This window comes from Eretmochelys imbricata, chromosome 10 (genome assembly GCF_965152235.1).
Source record: "Eretmochelys imbricata isolate rEreImb1 chromosome 10, rEreImb1.hap1, whole genome shotgun sequence".
In the NCBI taxonomy this organism is placed as follows: Eukaryota; Metazoa; Chordata; order Testudines; family Cheloniidae; genus Eretmochelys; species Eretmochelys imbricata.
Window position 1 is genome coordinate 16,079,213 of NC_135581.1, and position 20,732 is coordinate 16,099,944.

At 38.9% G+C, this 20,732-nt stretch overlaps 1 protein-coding gene across 3 annotated transcripts; it reads right to left on the reverse strand.

Moving 5' to 3' along the window:
- Positions 1–262: 262 nt before the first annotated feature.
- LOC144271065 (small integral membrane protein 10-like protein 3) lies at positions 263–20,082 on the reverse strand. Of its 3 annotated transcripts, XM_077828134.1 has the most exons (6): positions 20,054–20,082; positions 14,982–15,914; positions 11,696–11,796; positions 3,338–3,497; positions 1,664–1,844; positions 277–567 (listed from the first exon to the last, which is right to left on the reverse strand). In XM_077828134.1, the coding sequence occupies exons 2-6, from the start codon at positions 15,819–15,821 to the stop codon at positions 398–400; spliced, it is 1,452 nt and encodes a 483-aa protein (XP_077684260.1). In that variant the 5' UTR covers positions 15,822–15,914; positions 20,054–20,082; the 3' UTR covers positions 277–397. The 3 variants fall into 3 exon arrangements, with proteins under 3 accessions (XP_077684261.1, XP_077684260.1, XP_077684262.1); XM_077828135.1 differs by lacking the exons at positions 3,338–3,497; positions 11,696–11,796; positions 14,982–15,914; positions 20,054–20,082 and adding an exon at positions 19,505–19,896 and having other exon boundaries at positions 263–567; XM_077828136.1 differs by lacking the exons at positions 277–567; positions 1,664–1,844; positions 3,338–3,497; positions 11,696–11,796; positions 20,054–20,082 and adding an exon at positions 19,505–19,896 and having other exon boundaries at positions 15,632–15,914.
- Between the last annotated feature and the right edge of the window lie 650 nt (positions 20,083–20,732).

Sequence of the window (20,732 nt, forward strand, 5' to 3'; positions counted from 1 at the left end):
CTTAGGAGTCAAATTGATTAACATCTTAATTTATAACAGTGTAAAAATCTGATTCACTGTTAGTACAACTGAAATCAATATTATCTGTATTTTTATACCTAAAAACTAACCAGTGTCGGTTTTAATATGCAGGAGATTATATGTATCCTTTCATTTATATGTTTATATATATTTAGTTGAGAACAGACAAAACCAGAAAGACAATAAAATAACGGAATGAAGTGGCCTAAGATATAAAAACTTTCAGGTCTGTATAGCAGAATTTATCACTAAAAATTAATGTTGGCAAGCTGCCAAGCCTCAGATAAAAGCAGCACTGTAATGTCAGAAGTTTAAAATAGGTGTAATGTACAATATTAAATAGATACATTGGAAAATGCTATTATGCTTTACATAGTCAGGCAAACATTTTATTTTCAAGTTTCAGTTTTTTAACATGCATCTTTATGAACTTGGTTATAGTTTCATTACCAAAATTCTCAGCAAGTTGTACAGGCGTTAGATCTCCCAGGAGGCTTTTCACATCAGCTTCAGCATTCAGCAATAAATAGCAAATTCCCAAGTACCCTAGATGAAACAAAGATGGTGAAGAGGATTTTGGAGTCCAAAAACTTCTGTTAATATTACATCTATATTTCTTATATTTTGTGGAAAAACAAAATTAGTTCACCTATTTTAAATATCTGTTTAAATTTAAAAACACTATTTTAATTCCCAAAACAATCTAAGGCAACATATGTGATTTCCAAGAATATTGTTTTAATAATAAATTTGCACAGAATACCGTATCTCCATTTACTGGAGTATAAATGAAAAAAACAAACAAAACAAAAAACAGAATTTTAGGAGATTCTGGGGAAGTTTTTTTCCTTTATATAATAAAAGCTTAGAACATTTTAACAGAATTGGTCAGCCTGCTTTTGTTAAAAACATATAATAAAGATTAACAGGTGTAACACCATATGCAAGCAGCACAATCAAAATGGAAAGACCTTTCAAACGTGCGGTGATGAAAAAGGGAATGACAAGTATTTTCTGAATTTGTACATCATAAAAACAAAAATGTAGTAAGTCCAGTTATAAAAATCTGCAGTAACAATTCTTCACTAAAGAGATAATCAAACACAGTCTCCTCCTCACACAGGAAAAACCTTTTGAAACTTGCCTGATACATAACTTTTTTTCTTCCTCACAGACTAATCCTTCCATACAATATTCTTTAGGCATTACTTTGTGTATCCTTATATTCACAATGTCTTGGTCTATCCTGCAAACTTTTGCAAGCCAAGATTTGCAGAGAACAGTTTCCTGATATGGCTTTTTTCCTAGCCACTAATATTCCCATGGAATATTATGCCATATTTTGTACGAATTGCTCCCCCATCCCTTTTCAAAACATGGTTGTATTTCACTCAGATTTAGCAGAGCTGAGATACATATATTTTTAAATAGACAAAGAGCTCTTAACCACTTAGACAATCATTTGATTCCTTAACTACAAGTACTGAAAGGTCAACTGAAAAGGTTAAAAAAAAATCCAATAACATTCTTTGCCTTTTTTACATTATAAAGCCACATATATTGGGGTTTAAAAATAGAGTCCTCTTAGAAGTCTAAACTTCTGACAGCGACCATAGAAAATATGATGTGTGAGAAAGTTTACCGTAGACAATAGAAAGATGTAGTGCAGTAGCTCCATCACACTGGGAATTTGGGAAATTCACATTAATTCCAGGATAATGCAGCAGCAAAGATACAAGGTGCATTTTTCCAGTACTCACTGCAGCATGGAGTGGTGTGTTTCCATTTTCTGCTGCTTGGTTTACATCAGGTATGGGAAGTCCCTAGAATGAAAAATAAGCAGGAAAACATTTTTGAGCTGAACAACCAAAACAGATTTACAATGAGAAAAGTATCTATATTTCAGACCATAGAACAATGCCTCCATATTTTATATTAATACAATATAAAGCCTTTTATCTCTGGGTAACGGGCTCAGGTGTGTCCCAAACCTGTAATGATCAAAAGTCATTACACCCATCTAGTGGCTGTGTGGAATTACTCAGTGATTTTTAGTCCTCTTCTTAGTAGACATATCAAGCCTAATTCAATAGTCAGCTCTAAGTGGAACTCTTGTTCTCTCTAGGTTCTTTTACAGTGTCTGTCACTAAGGTGTTTGAGAAACATCCAGCCTCAGAAAGTAGGCTCAGAACTGAATGGACATGAAGACTGAAGTACCCTCTTGACGTTCAAGGTGGGCTTCCAAACAGATTGAAGGCATCATTAGCATAATAATGTGGGAAAACTTGCACTACTTCTATAGCTCTTCTGTGGAAAAATTGTGTGTACAATAGCACTTAGGGGTCTGGCCCAAATCAGGACTTCATTGTGCTAGAAGTTATTCAAAGATAAAGTAAGAGACAGTCCCTGACCTGAATAGTTTACAATCTAAACAAACAGACAACAATTTTCTATGCAACCAGTCTTTCACTTCATGAGCAAATTCACTTACTGTGTATTTTTTTAAAATTAAAATTAACAACAATATTTTGGGCTTGCTGATATCTTTCAGAAACTGCTTCTGCCAAAGAAAACAACAGTTTCTATATGATGCCACAAAGTTGGATAGCCAGAGCTGGTGCCAAATTTATCCCCAAACTGGAAAAGTCCAAGAACCACATAGAGCGCTTCCAAGACCTGTCAGCTTCTGCTCATTAAGATGTCTACCATAACTTAATGTAGGACTTCACAACCACCACTCTTCAGCTCTGGAGTTTGGAGTCTGTCTGTGGGGATAAAGAAATTTCTCTCCCCCTTCCTCCCCCCACCCATCCGCTAATAATCAACACCTGTGTTTAATTTTCTTTTTTTTTTTATTTAACTGCACCCCTCACTGACACTTGGGAACAAGACAAATTAAGTAACACTTCTTTCTATATTTTTTTTAACTATTATTTTTCCAGATAACAGCTAAGTGTAACTGAAAGAATAGAGGGCAAACATTTATTTTTCTGTTTTATCTTGTTTATTTATGCATTTGACAGCCTTTGAGTATAATTAGTTTCCTCTAGTTATGTGGTTCTTCCATACAAGAGGGGAGAGAGAACATTTTTTAAAATAGGAAATATGATTGCAAAATAACAATCACTGGTGGAGTGACTGAAGAGCAGGGCAGAATCCGAGTCTTTTGCACTCAAAAAATCAAATTAAGGAGCTCTGAATTAATTTTAATATACCCACACCTTTTAGCCATTCTAATTTGTTATAAACCCTATAGAGTTCCTAATTAATACATTTTAATGTATTGTATTTAATGTAACTTTTTCAGTCAACTGACCATGTCAAGAAAATAGTCCAGTATCTTTGGTTGGTCATATATAGTGGCTAAAAATATGAGATTTCGATTTTTTTCATCTACTGCATCAAGGTCAAGCTGCTGGTTTATAATAAGATAATGCAAGACATCAGCATATCCCAGCTGGACACTCTGTAGAGCTCTGAGGAAGAAAAAAAAAATGTATGTAACATTTCTTCATAAGGAAGATAAAATGATAAAAATAATGTATGGAAGTTTGTAATAGGCTGATTACCAATGGTTGTTTACAGTCCTATATAATTTTCTAAGAATTAAGAAAGGCACAGTCATTAAAGCCATAAAAAAAAACAAGTCATCCAAAATCCATTATAAAATAAGTCATTCAAAAAAAATAGCAAGTGAGGCCATTTTATAAACTTATGATGATTTCTAGTGGTTTTCTATAACTGTGGAAGTCTATGGAGTATGCTATAACTTTGGCCATTTAATTGTTATGTATGTCAATTGTTAAATTCTGACAATGTGCTTAAACTTAAATGTGACCGTGAATTCTCTTATTTTTTGCCATTATCATGATATTTTGTATTTATATAGTGAATTTCAAAGGCATTCAGGAACCTGGTACTATCCCCACCTGACAGAAGGGAAAGCTTTGGTAGACAGATATTAAGTAACTTGCCCAGTATCACACAGTCAGGCACTAGCAGAGTCTGGAATGCAATTGGTAATCTGACTACCAGTCCTGTGCTCTAGCTACTAAATTTCACTACCTCTCCTTTATCTTCCATTGTAGGAATATATTTACGGACAAGTGAATGTATATATTTGAATTAGCAAATATAGTAGTATGGAAGAATTGTGAGTCCTTCTAGTGCTGCCATAATGGACACCATATTCAAGGGATTTTTAAACCAGTATGAAAGCAACAAAAACACAGCTTTGTAATTGTCCAGAAAAAATTAAACTCCACATTAAGATTATTAAAATTAAACTAGTTCTAAAGCATGATCCAAACTGGTTTACAGTTTCTTACTTTAGGCTTCCATTTTGCCAGTATCCAAAGTTGTATCCCTTTTTAAGCAAGGTTGATGCCAATAGCAATTAAAAATTAATTTCCAAATACAGTACAGGTAGCAGCTCATTCATAGGAAAAAGTGTTCCTTTCCTATCAGATTTTCAGACTGTTGGGCTGAGCAAAAGAGATAAAATTGTCCTTTAAGTCAATATTTGTCAAGCCTGGAATTCCTGCTAGGAATTGAAGTGCAACTCCTTCTCAGGCAGACCACCAATTGAAGAATGTCAAGTGTACATAGCTAACAAAGGCTTATCAGGTATTTTCAGTGATAAAAACATTTTTCATAATAATGATAGTAATAATAGCCATTTGCAAACAGCAAAATAGAACTGTAGGCTTTGGATATTATTGTCTCAACAGTGCAAATTTTAAAAAGGAGCCTAAAGCACTTGCTATAAAAGAGATAAAGAGACTCTTTCAGACTACATGGCTGTGTTCTAGATACTAGAAGAAGACACATTAGAATGAATTTAAAATTGAACAAGTGTCAAAAACAGCTTGACAAAGTGCCCATAAAAACCATCCTGAAATGACAACTCGCACAAGCTAGGAGGTTGCTGACAACCGCAAGTAATTTAGCCAAAGGAGAGTGTGATCTGAAGATACAATTACCAACGACAAATGAATGACTGAGCACAAAAGGAAAACATGAAGTAAGAAGAGTTCTGAAAGTCACATTCAGCAGTGGTAACAATATAGGTCACAGAGCTTTTGAATTGACCATCAAATTGTAGAGAGGACACAAGCACTAGACTGGAAGGACTTGGAAAGTGCTACAGTCTGTACAAACGCTATCACTCAAAAGCAGCTGGAGGGTGGCATAAGATGAAAGGAGGCTGAACATTTAACTTATATTGGTCTGCCTTGATTAGTTTTCCTCTGAAGAACAAGAGAGGAATGTAAGACAGACAGACAGATGTGTAAGCTAAGCTTACACAATACCCTCATATTTTCAGTCTAATAGAAAGTTCATCATCCAGAAACCTGGTTCAAAATAAGTGGCTGAAGGTGCATAGCAGGCAAGCCTTTAGGAAGATGCTAGAGAGTACTATTAAAATGTCTGTTTATAAAAATATTGAACATATATGTATCTGATAATTTAAAATTAAAAAAAAAAAAACACACCAGACTGATGAGGTAAGGTTTCAAGAAAGATTTTGCAATGAACTGCTTCAGACCGATTAGTCCATAACCTAGACCAGAAATGGTAGCATTTTTTGAATGGCACAAAACCAAGCAATTTTCATACCTTGTTTCTTTCACTCTAGGAAATCCTGCTTATGAGCAAAGATCAGAAACAAGAAATGTTAGTGCTGCTCCAATCCTTGAGGAAGCCACTAGGCAGAAATTTATCGTTCCGTGCCACCAGTGTGCATATTGGATTTGAAAGTTAGACAAGAAAAGGCAAACGGGATAAGGTTGACTCCCCTACTGATGGGCTGCTGATCCAGAGATTTAATTTGTAAAAAGGCCAGACTGCAAAATTTTTTACTTACTCTGGTGAGCAGCTACTCATACGAGCTGTTTCATAGACTTCAGAACAGATGAGAGTAAGAGAATAAAAGTGAGAGTAATTGCTCATCAGAGCAAGTAAATGAGAGCAAAGTTTCAGATGGTCGTCTGTGTCACTTGGGCTTTTTGCTCAGTGAGCAACAGATAAGCATTTGTCTTTCAGGATTTTTTTTTTTTCCTTTTACCCTTTGCTCTTGTGAATCCTTTCAATAGGAAACTCAGCTTTAGAAGAGTTACATCCTGTGGATTTTTTAAGTCTAAGTTAAGAGATTAAGGAATACATAACAGAATCTTTCAAGAAGATACAATATTTGTAAAAACTTTGCTCTTCTTACAACTCAGAAGATTTCAAAACATTTTATAAGCACTAAACAGGTTGACAATAAGACCTCGAAGTTTCCTCCCTCAAAGGCAACATGCAAAATTATTCTTTTGAAATTGGTTTTGTGCCCTTTTGGTCTTTATAATGCAAAAAGAACTGAAGAGATTTTTTTCCTCTTTGCTTGTTTATTCAGCTTAGAAGTATCCAGAAAGTCACATCTAGCTTTCCCTACTTTTGCTGTAGGACTTTGTAGTGATCTCAAATGTTGATTAGGCAAGCTCTGTCACTGCCTAACTGAAGAAGTTGGAGGACTGAATTTTAGTAAAGGTGGTCTCTTTCACAAGTGCTTATTGGACTTTGGAGTTAAAGTTTTATATACTTACATTAATTTTCCCTTTTCTCAGTTGCTTAGCTCTGTCTGATAGAATTTTGACATCAGGAGGCCAGAGTTCCACATCAGACAATCTGAACTGATTTAAAAAACAAAAAAATCAACCAGCTTTCAGGCTCTCTTTATGGCTCAGTGAAGAAGAAGAAAAAAATCCCTTCAACTTCTTTTGCAGGTGATTTTTAAAGAACAATCCTGCTATAATTGCATTGGAAACAACCTGGGAATAGCCAGTGTGTTTTTGGAGACTTTAGATCATATGTCAGATATGAGCTCCTTCTGCTGCTTTAAAGGCAGCATTTTGCTAACCATGGCTTTTTCCACAAAGAGAAACAGTGAATGTAATGCATCATGTTTGACTCGCACACGACTTTGCCTCCAAAGCAGTGTACGTTCCTGCAGCCATAGCTGAAATGATGCTAAATGGCACAAAAAGGAGCAAAGGACAGAAAGCTTGACTTTTGCAACTCAAAGAATCATGAAGGAAAGAACAATTCAAACTTTTAAAAGTTACAGTAGACAAAAGCTGGATTTTCACTAACATTACAGATCTATGAAGATGACTATCTGCATATATAAAAATGGCACAGTTATGACTTTAATATATGCTTTGTTAGGAAATTCCAGTATTCATTTTTTCCTTCCCTTTGCTGCTGCTTTCAAGAGCCTTTACCCTCACTCACTATCCATTTAAAAAAAAATTTTAGTTGTAAATGTGAATTGTGTTCGAGAAGGGTACCCGCCCAATTGCCCTGGAGACCAAAGTCCCATTTTTCTACAGAATAAATATAGCATATAGAACAGCAGCAGCATATTTGCCTCAGAGTGTCCTCCAACCTGCAGCAGTTATGATATTCCTCACCAAAGCCAGGAAGGTAGTTCGTTCTCCATGTCTGGTCAATCCTGGTGTAATTTAGTAATAATTGTAGTGATGACTTTGGGTGGCTTTGTCAATTAGTAGTAATTGTGGTGGTAGCTTTCCATTTCCACTTGATGTAGAAATCATGATCTTGAATTAATATAAATTTTACAATAGAAATTGTGTAAGATTGAGGAAAAGATGGAGAGGAGGGAGTAAACTTGTTAGTTTAAGTATCTTAATCAGCAATCATGGAAATATAATTTTGGAATATCTGGTAAAGTGACTAGGTAGTCAAAATTACCTTGATCCTGAAGAAGTCATTCAGCAAGATGAACAAAAATTAAAGTCAAGATGCTAAGTGGTGCGTGGTTCGGGGAATAAAGTAGAGCCACATTAAAGACAGGAAAAGGCTCAGAGCATCCCTTCCTTATATGCATGCAGAGGAGATCCTTCATGTGAAGATTTCCTCCTGTATGTTTAGAAGGGAGAGGTGCTATCTCTAGACCCAGCACCTGACAGTCCAATAGGGCCTCTTCTGTAGCCCCCCAACCTCCACCTCTCAAGGAAAGTTTCCCTTAATGGGGTTTTGCAGCACTTCTGGTCCTTTGGAAATTATGAGAGATTGATCTGGGTCTTTTGGAAAAAACAAAAACAAAAAACAAACAAACACCTCCTCATTTTTAAGAGACCAAGGACAGAAAAAAAGTGGTAGGACCCCAGCATATTATGTGAGGCTACTATCCTTAGCAGATAGGGTCACTGAGGTAGCTCTGCTTCTACAATTTATCCCAAGTGACTGCACCCATTAAATCCAGAAATAAGAACGCATATTCTCTCCTTGTTCCACATACAGAATTCCTACTCCTTTTAATGGAAGTCATGTATGTGGACCGAGGGAAACTATAGTTTTGGCCTCTAAGTATCACTCCAAAGAAAAAGGGCTGTCTTTTATGTTTCAGCCTTTGTAACTTTGACAAGCTACTCCCATGGTACAATCTGTGCTCTTGTTAAGAGGAGTGAGAGATTAAGAGACATGATCCATGCAATGATGCACCATTCTAGCCCTAACATGCAATTTCATATATACTACCTTTTTTTAAAATCCATAGTTGAACTTGGGTATTATGTAAAGATTATGCAAATTTAGAGCTAGTCAGTTTGGAAATATCCTGGATTTGGATAAATCATTATTGGTGTATTACTACTGCTTATCACCTATGAGTAAGGAATGGATATAAAAAAGAAATACAAAGTATGAGAATACTGGCTATATTATGAACTCAGCAAAATCTGTTGTGTAAGTTCTGGCTTGGATTCCATCTCTTAAAGAAACTAAACTTGTATGGTAAGAGAAGCAGTGTCTTGTGAACTGGTTTACATATTCTTCAGGACAATATCTTCATACTTGTGTACTGAGGAGTCTCCCTTCCCCCCTTACAATTCTTGTTGTGGAAGGGACACTTGAGATTTTCTCCCCACTTTAAAAAGTAGAGAGAACTGCAGCAAAATTTTGATGTTATTTGTATACCAGCCACAGTGCCTCTATGATCTGTGTTTTGTAAGATAGATTGTTATCATAGCACTTAACTATTACACTGCAGTTTATAAAAATCAGAAAATAAACAAGCAATTTGTTTTTAAAAACACTTTTATTTCTTTTTTAAACAGTTTGATAAAACCATTCATTGGCATTTAGAGTTCAACTGTAAACAATCACAATAAGTTACTATTGTATATTGAACTTTATACATTTTTACACAAAATTGCAGTAACAATCCGTAGGAGTAAGTTAAATTCAGCATATTTGAGAATGGATTTGGCTACTGAAACACTGTACTGGAAAAATCTGTGCAGTCAGGTAAGTAAAATTATTCAAAAGCTTGATGTTTAACTCCCTCCTGTGGTGTAAGTAAGCAGCATCATAATTCATCAGCTTCTATAAGTTTATATAGTGCTAGTGCTATGATTAAAAAGCCTGCTTTCACTCAGAACAAGTTTTTAAGTTAACAACAGAAAATCCTCGCTCATGAGTTAAAGTATAGTAGAGTTTCAAACAGACAAAGTTGTTGTAAACATCTTTCCTTACATGAAATTGGTATGCCACATTTAGATACATTTGTAACCTTTTTGATTGACACGCCATAGGAGACCTTCTCAATTTTTATGTTGCAGTAAGAGTTTTAAAGAATGACCAAAAAGAGTACTTAGTCGTTTTGTGTACAAAAGCCTATAATAAGAGTTTTAGCATTTACATCCAAGACAATTCCCACTACCATGAATATAAGCATTGAAAACTAAATTGTTACCCACTGTTTGGGGATGGATTCTGTGTCAGTTGAAGCCAATGGCAAGGCTCCCACTGACTTCAGTGGTGAAGATCAGGCACTAGCTAATCTAGAGTGAGTTAATTTTAAAGAGACTGTCAACTTCAAAAATTGTTTGTCCTAACAGTAGGTGGTAAATACTCAAGATGACTATAACCAAAAGATTAGAGAACAAAGTTATTTGTTTCAGTTTGTTAACTTTAAGTCAGTTTCCCAGTCTGTATAGGTCTTCCACACACCAGAAAAACATGACTTTTTTTTTTTAAATTAAAAAGTAGTAACAAAAATGGGCAGGGTTATACAGTCTCCGAGACCATTCCTGAAAGTCCCTTAGATTACTTTTTGAAATGGATTAGGTTTCAGATTAACAGTGTCACTTTAATGACCATCTGAACCCGGGTCTTAATACTGCATCCTGTGGACACCCAAAATTCCCCTTGATGTCAATGGGAGTTTTAGTTGCACAAGCACTGCAGGACCAGCCTCAAAACACATACCAATCCAAAAATCAACCAAAAAAAAGAATCAATGACTGAAATTTAGAGCATGATGTTCAATCAATCACTTTCAGGCTATTATTCTGACAGTTGGGTGTCAAAACGAGTAGCCACATGTCAATGTATTTATCATGAAAAATTTTTATCTGTAAATATGAATGGGCTGAGAAAAACATTATCTGAATTTTCATAAGTGGATCTATAAATCATTATTTGAGGAGGTGTATCGTGTATTTTACATGGGACACGATAGATTTTAGTCTAATTTCAAGAGAGGTTCATCACATTAAAGATTCGTAAGTACAACTTATTTTTAAAGTTACTTTGTCTAAAGGCTTCAACATCTTTCAAATATTATAGAAAAAAGATCAAGCCAATGTCATAAAACATGCCTCATTTAACACAACAGTTATGAAAAAAGATTGCAACCAAGTTTATTCAGACAGTTCAACCTCTCTTAAAAACTCATGACAGAGTATCTTACCAAGAAAATCCAAAGAGCATAAGTTAACGTGCTTATTTTGGTTACTAGCTGCAGGCCTTGATAGATTTGATGCCACAAGTATCTGACAACATAAATAAGATTACAATTCACAATCATAACAGTAAAAAGAGTGGGAATTTGAACCGTCAGGTAAATGTTTTTCAAAGCAGCTGGTTTAGAGAAAAAAAGCAAACAAAATAAACTTACCACTGAGGTGGTATATCTGATAAGACTAATAGGTAAACTCCGATAAGCTCTCATGACAGATGTCAGTGTTCATTCACTGTCAAAATTTGTTATGATAACCGAATACAGAGGAGCCTGTCCAAAACAGGAGAGGGTAGTGATGTGGGCAGGAGGGAAGTAAGTATACAGGACCAAACCATTTTCTCTGCTAAACTGGTAAAAGTATGAGAAAGAGGCTAAAGACCTGCTCCTATGAAGAAAGTCCACGTTTTTTCCAGCACACAACATAAAAAGTTCAGTCAAAGCACGTATGTTCCTCAAAACTCAGAAAATAAGCCACAACAAGCAGTTCCCATAATATGTTGCAGGTATTCCTTGCCTGGGCCCATGAAGTTTCCTTGTGAGGTATACATGTAATTTACATGAATGGCAGTACCTACTAACCTTGATATTTAGTACAGTTTCTACTGCTTTTTGAAGTTTAATGCTAAAGGGCCAAGACAGTTTACACATTCAAACACACGGCTGTGGTTTTGCCTATACACATACAGTTCTGCACAGGCACATAAAAAAGGCTCAAGGCATTATTCAATATTTGTTTTAAACATACTTAAAGTGATCTTTAAAAAGAGCAGTGCAGTATTTGCTTAAGTTCCACGACAGTCAAGAAATGTGTTTATAAAGTTAGTTACTAGATAATTCTCAATACTAGATTTTTAATTTTCTTACCTTTCTGTAACCACTTCGTTTGTTTGCTTTGTAGTAGCAGAAACACAACTCTTGATATGTAGTTCAGGAAGGAGCTTGGTACTGACCAATGCCTTATAAAACTGAATTTTAAAAGCATTAAGTTGTTTAGTGACTAGTCTTATATTTTACTTCGATGTTTTAAATACTTCTGACATCCATAACTTAGCAAGCAAAAGATTGGAAGTATAAAAAAAAAAAAAGCCATCTTCTAGTCTTTTGAAATTACCCACCCCACTAAAATATATTCTTTCCTACTACAACAGATTCCTTAGGACAATCTCAACCCTAGAGAAGCATTTACTGTGAAAACTGAGTCCTACATCGGATTTACTGAGGCCATGAAACTCCCTGAAAACCGATTCAATGCTTTTAGTCCAGACATTTTCCCTCTTTTGAGAGGAGACCATCACATCAGGTACTGTGAAAAATTATTAATGGTGTACACATAACTGTACACAGTAGCCAGGTGTATAAATATTACCCATCTATGAAAGGCTACCTCCCCTTTGGTTTACAATTCTCCCTCCCAGGGGGAAGACACTGACATTTCTGTGTTGCTGTCTCTGCCAGATAATTCTAGTAGTGCAAGAATACTGCTTTCGATTTATGCTTCTCCAGCCTTGAAGTGCAGTGTATGGCATGTGAAATGCTACCACACTAAATCATCCTTTTATTTCAGTCTCAGATGGAATGTTTAAGTTACCTTTTAGGTTTACAACAAATCAAATTCAAGGCATCTTAAATTATTATTATTAGAATGGATTTAATTCCCTCAGAATTAACACTCTTTAAACGTTGTTAAAAGATTACATAGAGGAGACAAATGACAATTCAATCACCTTTCTGTGTCTAGTTATTGCAGACTGTTTAACCTAATCCCATGATCATGGCTGAAAGCCACACACTCAGGGAAGTTAATAGATATTTCGCCATGACAAGACTATGTGATCATGTCTGTAGTATACAATAATCATCATACCAGAAGTCCCTTCATAGAACAACAACTTGTTCGCAACATTCAAAAGGAATGTTAAAGCCACCCTACAACAGGCTTATGTAAAAACATTCTAGTCAGGCTGTTTTTGCTATGTTTGTCTTTATGAGGTTTAAAAAAAAAAAGTGGGGGTGAGGGGGGCAATCTATTTCTTACACCTTAATTTGCTCCTCCTTATTCCCAGACATTGTGTACATCAAAATCATCTCTAAAAGTAACTGATGTCACCAAAAAGAAGAGGAATGATTAAGAAAGAAACATGCACCAGGAGAAGATAAACCAAGGGACAAAGTGTTCAGCCTGGCTTTACAAGCATAAATAATTGGAGTACATTGTTCTTAGATGTCCATGCAGCAATAAATGCAGATCCAAAACTGCAACCAAGTGCAAAAAATGGAGACGAACTTTTGAAACACTTAATGTATAGGAAAAGTGATCCTAATTCTTTGCCCATAACTATAGCTTTAAAAATAAGAAAAAACTTTACGTCACTTGCCCCCAAAAAGTAGCAGGGAGAAAAATTTCTAAATTAACAATTTTCATCCTTTTCCATAATAGATCAGTAGCTTTTGATAATTTAATCTACAACTCAGTATTGAGTTTTTAGAGAATTGTCAAATTTCTAATGCTATTGACTATGTATTCTCACCGCGCAGAACTGTGAGCTTTTACTAAAAACAAAGTTGACATGAGTTATAGAACACATAATGGTTCCATTACAGTCTAATTTTTGCCCAAGACAGTAACAGCTCCCTCACAGCTGTTTACTATCTATAATGTATGACTACTTTGACATCTCTGCTGATTATGTAGCTGGTACACATGTGATCTAAGCTCTAAAACTACATATATAGTTTTAAAGTACACATGAAATAATTTTTTTTTCTAAATTTAGAAATATTTTTTAATCTCTTCCTTCTACTGCAACACGTAAGTCAATCCATATTTGGGACTTAAAGCAAATAAAAGGCCACTTCTGAAAGCAACAAAAGAGAAACTTTTCTTCTTTTCTGAACTCCTAGAAGCCTAAAGGTGTATTGAATTATTTTCAAAATTTTGAAAACAACAACAACCTGGGGCATTGAAATCAATATGACTACTCATATGAATACGGGTTTGTGGAATCAGTTCTTAAGGGCCAAATTCTTCAATGCAATGTGGCTAATTTGCAAAGAATTGTTGGCATAAGCTTGTCCAAAAGAGAGTTTAATAGGCTTAGGAAGGATCATCTCAGGGTAAGGATGATATTTCAGTGTTACAGAGGCAGTGTAAACGTTTGTTTACCAGCCTGCCAGCATAGCAGGGAAAAGGGGACATGGCCCTATGTTTTGCACATTACTAGCCACATTTCTGGTCCCTACAGGACTGTTTGCAGCCACCACAGAGCTGCCCTCAGGATGCAGTGGGACCAAGTCACCAGAGCTGCAACAGGATCAGGGGAGTGCAAAAAATTAGAGTTTTTATCTTTTCACACCTCTGCCTCAATGCTCTGGGCACATCAGCCCCACTCCCCCATCCCTGAGTGGGCTTCATATTTCCAGTAAGATTCAGTCATAATTAAGGTTTGTTTTTTAAAGAAAGGAGACAACCCCCTGCAAATATAGTTACTTATAAGGGAGACACTGATAGGCCTTTGTCTACAGCACACCAGCAAGTTTCACTGAAGACATTCTTTTAAATGAAACTAACACCGCTTCTCTTAAAAAAAAAACAAAAAACAAAACTGTTTTGAGAGATGTCCTATAGTGGAGTTCTCACCTTCAGAATCTCTCAGTTAATTGATATACACAATGCTTTTGGAGTCAAAGGTTTAAAAAACAATAACTGTGCTGAGATAGACGGATTGAATTCTAAAGGTAGGAACTTTCCAATAGGGGACTATAAACACCAGCCAAAAGCACAGATTTAGATCAGACCCTTTAATAAAAAAAAAAAAAAAAAAATAGATCAGTGCTATAAAATTAAAGCCAAAACTGTTTCAGACAGCTTTAATGTGAGAAACTCATTTGAGAGCTGTATGAATCCTAAATAAGCCAAATTAAAATCTCCTGAACCCAGAAGTTTTATGGTATTCCATAGAATATTTCCCATTACTTATTAGACAAGAGTGTTTTATTAGCAACTCCGAGTACCATTTAATTTTAGTTGCATAGCTCTCACTAAAACCTGAACTCTAACTTTGTCTCAGCGCTGTTTAATTTAATCATATATATTTTTCTATTAATATTAAAAACAGCCATTATCAAAATTTCAGCATTATTTTGCATTTACCTTCACTACTGCATGCCAGAGATTTGCTAGCACAAAAGCTCGTACAGCTAGTAGCCACTGTGTTACTTGAGGATTATTTGTTGTATATTTTACACTTGAAAGCATTTTTTTATATCCAGTTGTTTGCTCTGAAGACATGATGTTTAAATAGTCAAGGAAAATATACAGTTTCTGGTTGCTCAGTAGTCCCATAGGATATTCACTCAATGTGGCAGCAAGGATGGAATGCAGATCAGAAGGTTGCAGTTCAGAATCCAACTCCTCAAGAAATGCAAGTTGCAATTCATCCTCAATAATACCCATTTCTAATTCCAACAATTGCCTTTTTTGATTGTAGTGTAGTTCTGACAGCCAGAAATGTGCAAAATGTACAAAGTTATCTCCAGTGCAACACCAGACACCCAAGTCACTAATGGAACTATATGCTTTCTCCAGCCAATCTGTCACAGAAGTACTATCAAAGTGGTTAAAAACCTTATCAAGTCGTCCTCTCTCAGCTGAAAAGAGCAGATGAGATGAATCCTTTGACGACACAGCTGCACTTAAATTTAACCTTGTTGGTTCACTCAAATGAGGAGGCATTTTCTTGCCAATATGAGGCAAAGGTACAGCCTTAAATAAAGAGCAATTCCTGATCTTAAGAGAAAAGAATTTTTTTTGCAAGCTACTATTAACATCAATGTGAGAATTATTCAACAAGGAACACACGTCTGGAAGGTGAAGGATCTCATTTTGGCTATTTGGGCCACTTTCACATAAATGTTCATGGTTTAAGTCTTCTTCCTCCTCCATATTCACATGGGAGACAATCATAGCTCTTCTGTCCTTCAGACTTTGCATTTGGTTAAACAGCAATACAGAATATTAGTAACCCTAGCTGCAACACAGACAATAAGCACAGCAAGTCACAAGTCAATGGATCTCAATATGAACCTGAAAGAAAAAAAATGAATACAGGAAATTAACTCATGGTCAGTCTCCATCTTCAGTTGCTTCTCTTAAAGTAAAATATACACCTTTTCATCATGTCCAAACTACATATCAGTATTACCAGGTATTATTTAGGGATCTCCATATCATGAAGGAAAAAAAGAATAGCTCAATAGCAGAACGTAGTGGAGGAACCTAAAAGGGGGACCTCATTACAAACTATACTAACTCTTTTCCTTGAATATGTTCAAGCAGATTTATCATATACAGCTGAAAGTGGATATTAATACTATAAAAGGTTATTTCTATACACAAAATTTAAGATAATGGCCTCTAATAGCAAGTGTCCCTCTACCCTGTTGCACATTTAATGCTAGTTTCTCCTCTTTTGCAGTTTAAATTCAATGAGTTAGAGCTTACCTTTGTTGGGTAGTGGAAAGCATCACAGGTGACTCAGCGAATGAGAAATCTGAAAACTTATTGCATAACAATACTCTCTACTTTAACCAATAAGATTTCAGTATGTAAGTGATCAGAGGCTTAACATCAGAGATCAGTTTTAAATGTCTCTCTTCCTTTAATTTTTAAACATGGACATTAAAGTCAGTCAGAGGCAAAGTCTCAACTACTATGTCCATCAAAGCTGTTTTAATAATGTTTCATTTTCACCAAGACATGTTTGTGTGTGCTACCTTCTGTGCTTGCTAACTTTGTATCAAGGCACTCAATGGAAAAACTGGGCAACTATAAGCCCACAGCAGTGGGTTAATTGTGTGGTGAATGTTCACATAGATTTGCACAGACAGCACATGGAACAACATGCACAGCGCAGAGGAAAGACCACCAGGCAAACTGATTGCACAAGCATGTTTAGGGGTTACAATGTATATTGCAACAAACCAGGATGCTGATCCTATTACAAGATCTGCCAACACAGGCAGTAGACAAGGATGAAATAGCTGCCATTGTTACTAACTGAATACTGTGTGTGAAGCTAAACATGGCTTATATCCAGACACGTCACTAACCATTTACAAATTTTAAGAGTTGTAGCACAGAAAGACAGGTGTAAAAAGAGAAAATCTCCATATCCAATCCGTCAATCCTCTGGTCCATTCGGTCTCCCTATCAGTTTATCATTCTATTTGCTAGATTTAGAAGTTTCATCCTTTACGGGCCTCAAGTGGTCATAACATCTGTCCTCTAACATACCACAACCAAGCCTTCAGAGACCTTCATAGAATATCAGGGTTGGAAGGGACCTCAGGAGGTCATCTAGTCCAACCCCCTGCTCAAAGCAGGAACAATCCCCAATTTTTGCCCCAGATCCCTAAATGGCCCCCTCAAGGATTGACCTCACAAGCCTGGGTTTACCAGGCCAATGCTCAAACCACTGAGCTATCCCTCCCCACTTTTCTATAGTCACTCCCACTCCCCCTTCTTCCTTCCCACTGAGTAGCTGCTTGATCTGCCTGAAAGGCTGTTCAAGTGCTTGCCTCATCAGGGCCCCTCTTCTATTGCCAGTGAAGTCAACAGCAAAACATTCACCACCTTTTGTGAGAGTAGGCTCACATCCTTAGGCAGATTGTAAAGGCCCAACCCTCCAGATGAGGAGTTTCCAGTTCCCATTGGCCCCCTAGATGAAATAGCGGGAGTTCTGTATCTTGCAAAAGCAGGCTCCGAATAGTTTGTTTTGCATTCAGATCAAAAGCGTAAAAATGTATATTTTACTGTAAGCATCAAGTTATCCTGGGTTTCCTAGTAGGACAATTTTTATTTAATTTAAAAGTCAATCTCTACCAGAAAACTAATTTTTACTGCTCCTTTGGGTAGTTATGCTGATTTTGTCTTAACCTATATATGCTAATACAATTATTTAGACAGACAGACAGACAAACTGGAACACTAAATATGACATGTATCCTACAAAGAAAAACATGACGACATGCAAGCTGAAGGAGCGGTATAATAGTCACTTATTGCCAATTATAGTGACTGTGCTGTGTAGGATCCGATAACACCATAGCCACAATGTACTTGTCTTTGTTTTTAAATTTACACAACAGGATGTTACTCTTGGGGGAATTCTGCACCATTGCACATGCGCAGAATTCATGTCACCCGCAGATTTCTTTGCTTCCCTGCAGAAAAATGACTTTCAAACAGGGAAGCAAAGGGAAGCTGCAAGAGCAGTCACACACCAATCCCTAGCAGTGCAGGTACATCATTTCAGGCACCTGGAGCAGCTGGCAGAGAGATAAATCACCACAGGGCTGGGGACACTCCAGCCAGTGGCTCCTCCCTTGAGACAGGATCAGCTGCTAGTCCCATCTGGGCTGGAGACAGGAGAGGACAGGACTTCCTCTTCCCCTGAAAGGAGTGACTGGGGCTGTGTCAGACCCACCCCCAGAAACCTTCCCCAGCTGCAGGAAGCTCAGCATCCTCCCCTGCTTCCTGCCCCCATTGCTCCTCAGCTATGGGGAGAGGGGTCACTTTAAGGGAAGCTGCTCCTGCATCCACCCAACCCCGAAGCATCTGGACCTCCCATACCCAGTTACCCCTACCAAGTCTCACATGGTACATCCAGAACTCCCCGAGCCCTCCATACCCAAACCCCACCCCACTAAACCTCAACCCCTGCATCAGGAGCCCCCCTGCACGCAGACCCACACCTCTGCACCCAGACCACTGCCCACTAAGCTCCCTGCACTCAAACCCCCACCCTGATGTCCCACCCCCGAGCGCCCACATCCAGACCCCACTACTGACCCCCAACTAGCTGCACCCAGACCACCACCCCACCAAGCCCCACTCCCACAGCCCTCCCCGCTGAGCCCCAACCACCTTCACCTGGAAGCCCCTGCAGAGTCCCATTGCCCCTCCACAGTCCCATTGCCCCTCCACCTGGAACCCCCCCCAATGAACCTGTGTGCATCCAGATGTCCCCCACACCTAAACCTCTTCATTGAGCTGCCTGCATCCAGATTGTCCCACACCTGGATCCCCCCCACACTTGGATCCTGCCTGCCCCACACCTGCCATAGAGGAGCAGGATCCCAGGGTGTTTCTGGGGCTGGCCCAGTCCTTATGCTGTGTCAGTGGTAATGTTGCACCCGGCCCTGAGTCCACGTCCTGGGGGGGGTGGGGGGGGGGGGAAGCTGAGGTGATCTCCCACCTCCACGCAGCCAGTGGCCTGTGCTCCCCACTGCCATGCTGGAGCCCCTGCATTTATTTCTTGACAAATAAAACCCGCCGAGTTTTAAAATATCGTGTGCAGAATTTTTAACGTGTTCGTGGCACAACGCCCTCCCGAGTCAGGACGTGCACAAAACGCATCGCAGCCACAACCTGAAGCTCACGCCACTTGGGAGCGAGCACAAAAAGTTTCCCTTGAGTCAGATTAAGAAGACAACGGTGCCCTCCGTCCCTGGCAGCACGGGGAGCTCCGCGGGCACCGGAGCCAACCTGAGAGGGAAGAGTTAGTGACGCCTGCAATGGCCCGACTCAAGCGCAGCCACGTCCGCCCCTCCTCCCGCGAAGCCCCCCGGCGGGGACGGGGACGGGGACGGCGAATCCCCCCCGCCCCCATTCACCTGCAGCCTGACATTGAGCATCATGGAGGCCACGATGTAGAGATAGGGGAAGTTGATCCGCAGCTTCCAGGCCAAGTCGAAGAAGATGAGGAGGGTCCTGGTCAGCCCCTTGCAGAAGACCCCGTAGGACCTGGCGGCGGCCGACTGCGAGAGCCTAGCAGCCAGGGCGGACAGAGCCGCCGCCATATACACCCCGCCCCCACCGGGCCCTCAGGCTGCACCGCCCCCGCTCCGTGCTGACCCGCTGGGGACCCGCTCCAGGGCCTCTCCAGCCCAAAGAGCCCGGATGTCGAGCGCCGTGGGGGAGAGGGGAAGGATGAAATTTACATACGTAGGTCCACCGCTTGCTACGTCACAGCGGTTTTTAGTTATGACGGCACGGCGCAACGACGCAGGCTAGGGGCCACAAAAAAAAACTGGGCAAAGAGCTGCCCTCCCCTGCGCAGGCGCAGTGCTCGCGGGGCCGCTGGGCTCCTTCCACAGCCCCTCCCACCTCAGGACTACGCGTATTAAGGCTGGGAACGCGGGCACGTGCAGTACTGACCTTACCAGCAGAACGGGCGGGAACGGAGGAGGGGGTGACTCAGACGACGGGAAGCAGGGAGAGCCTAGAGGGCCCTCGCCCCTGCGGAGGAGAACAGGCAGCCCCGCAGGGCGAGGCTAGCGCAGGCTCTAGCTACCTTACCTTTGCCAAGGGTTGACTAGCTCAGGCTCTGCCCCAACCTTGATAGTGGCTGTTTTTCGTGAAGCAGAGGGAATTATGTGAGGGTCTTCCCTTGACTTTGCTGGATAAAACCTTGAGAGTAGGACCCAAAGGTGCCCTGCAGGGGTAAGAAAGTGTTGCCTGAGTTCTTCCTGTCCAGCTCCAGGCTGAATCCCACTGCTCTGTGTTTTCATAGGACGTATATTTTGCATTCATTTTATTCTAGCATGAGCACCCTGTAAGTGCTAAAGAGCTGCTCGAGCAGGCACAGCAACCAAACAATTTTCCATGCAAATAGTCTTTTTAAATAAACCATGTTCTTTGCACCCATTAGGCAGCCAGACAGCTATCCCCAAACCCAGAGAAAAGTTGTTCGTTGTGCTTTAGTCAAAGCTTTATTTCAGTTTTAATGGTACAGTGTTGAAGTACCATTCATCCGTGGATTTTCAAGATACTTTGCAAAAGTTTCTCACAACCCCTCTGGGAAACAGGTGCAACTCTATTAGGTTTCATTGTTATAAATGC

Coding starts and splice junctions, on each gene's coding strand:
- LOC144271065 (XM_077828134.1), bottom strand. CDS start 15,821: ATGCAAAGTCTGAAGGACAGAAGAGCTATGATTGTCTCCCATGTGAAT. Junction 11,797..14,981: donor TCTGGCATGCAGTAGTGAAG/GTAAATGCAAAA, acceptor TTTAAAATTCAG/TTTTATAAGGCATTGGTCAG. Junction 3,498..11,695: donor AACGAAGTGGTTACAGAAAG/GTAAGAAAATTA, acceptor TTTCTTCCTCAG/AGCTCTACAGAGTGTCCAGC.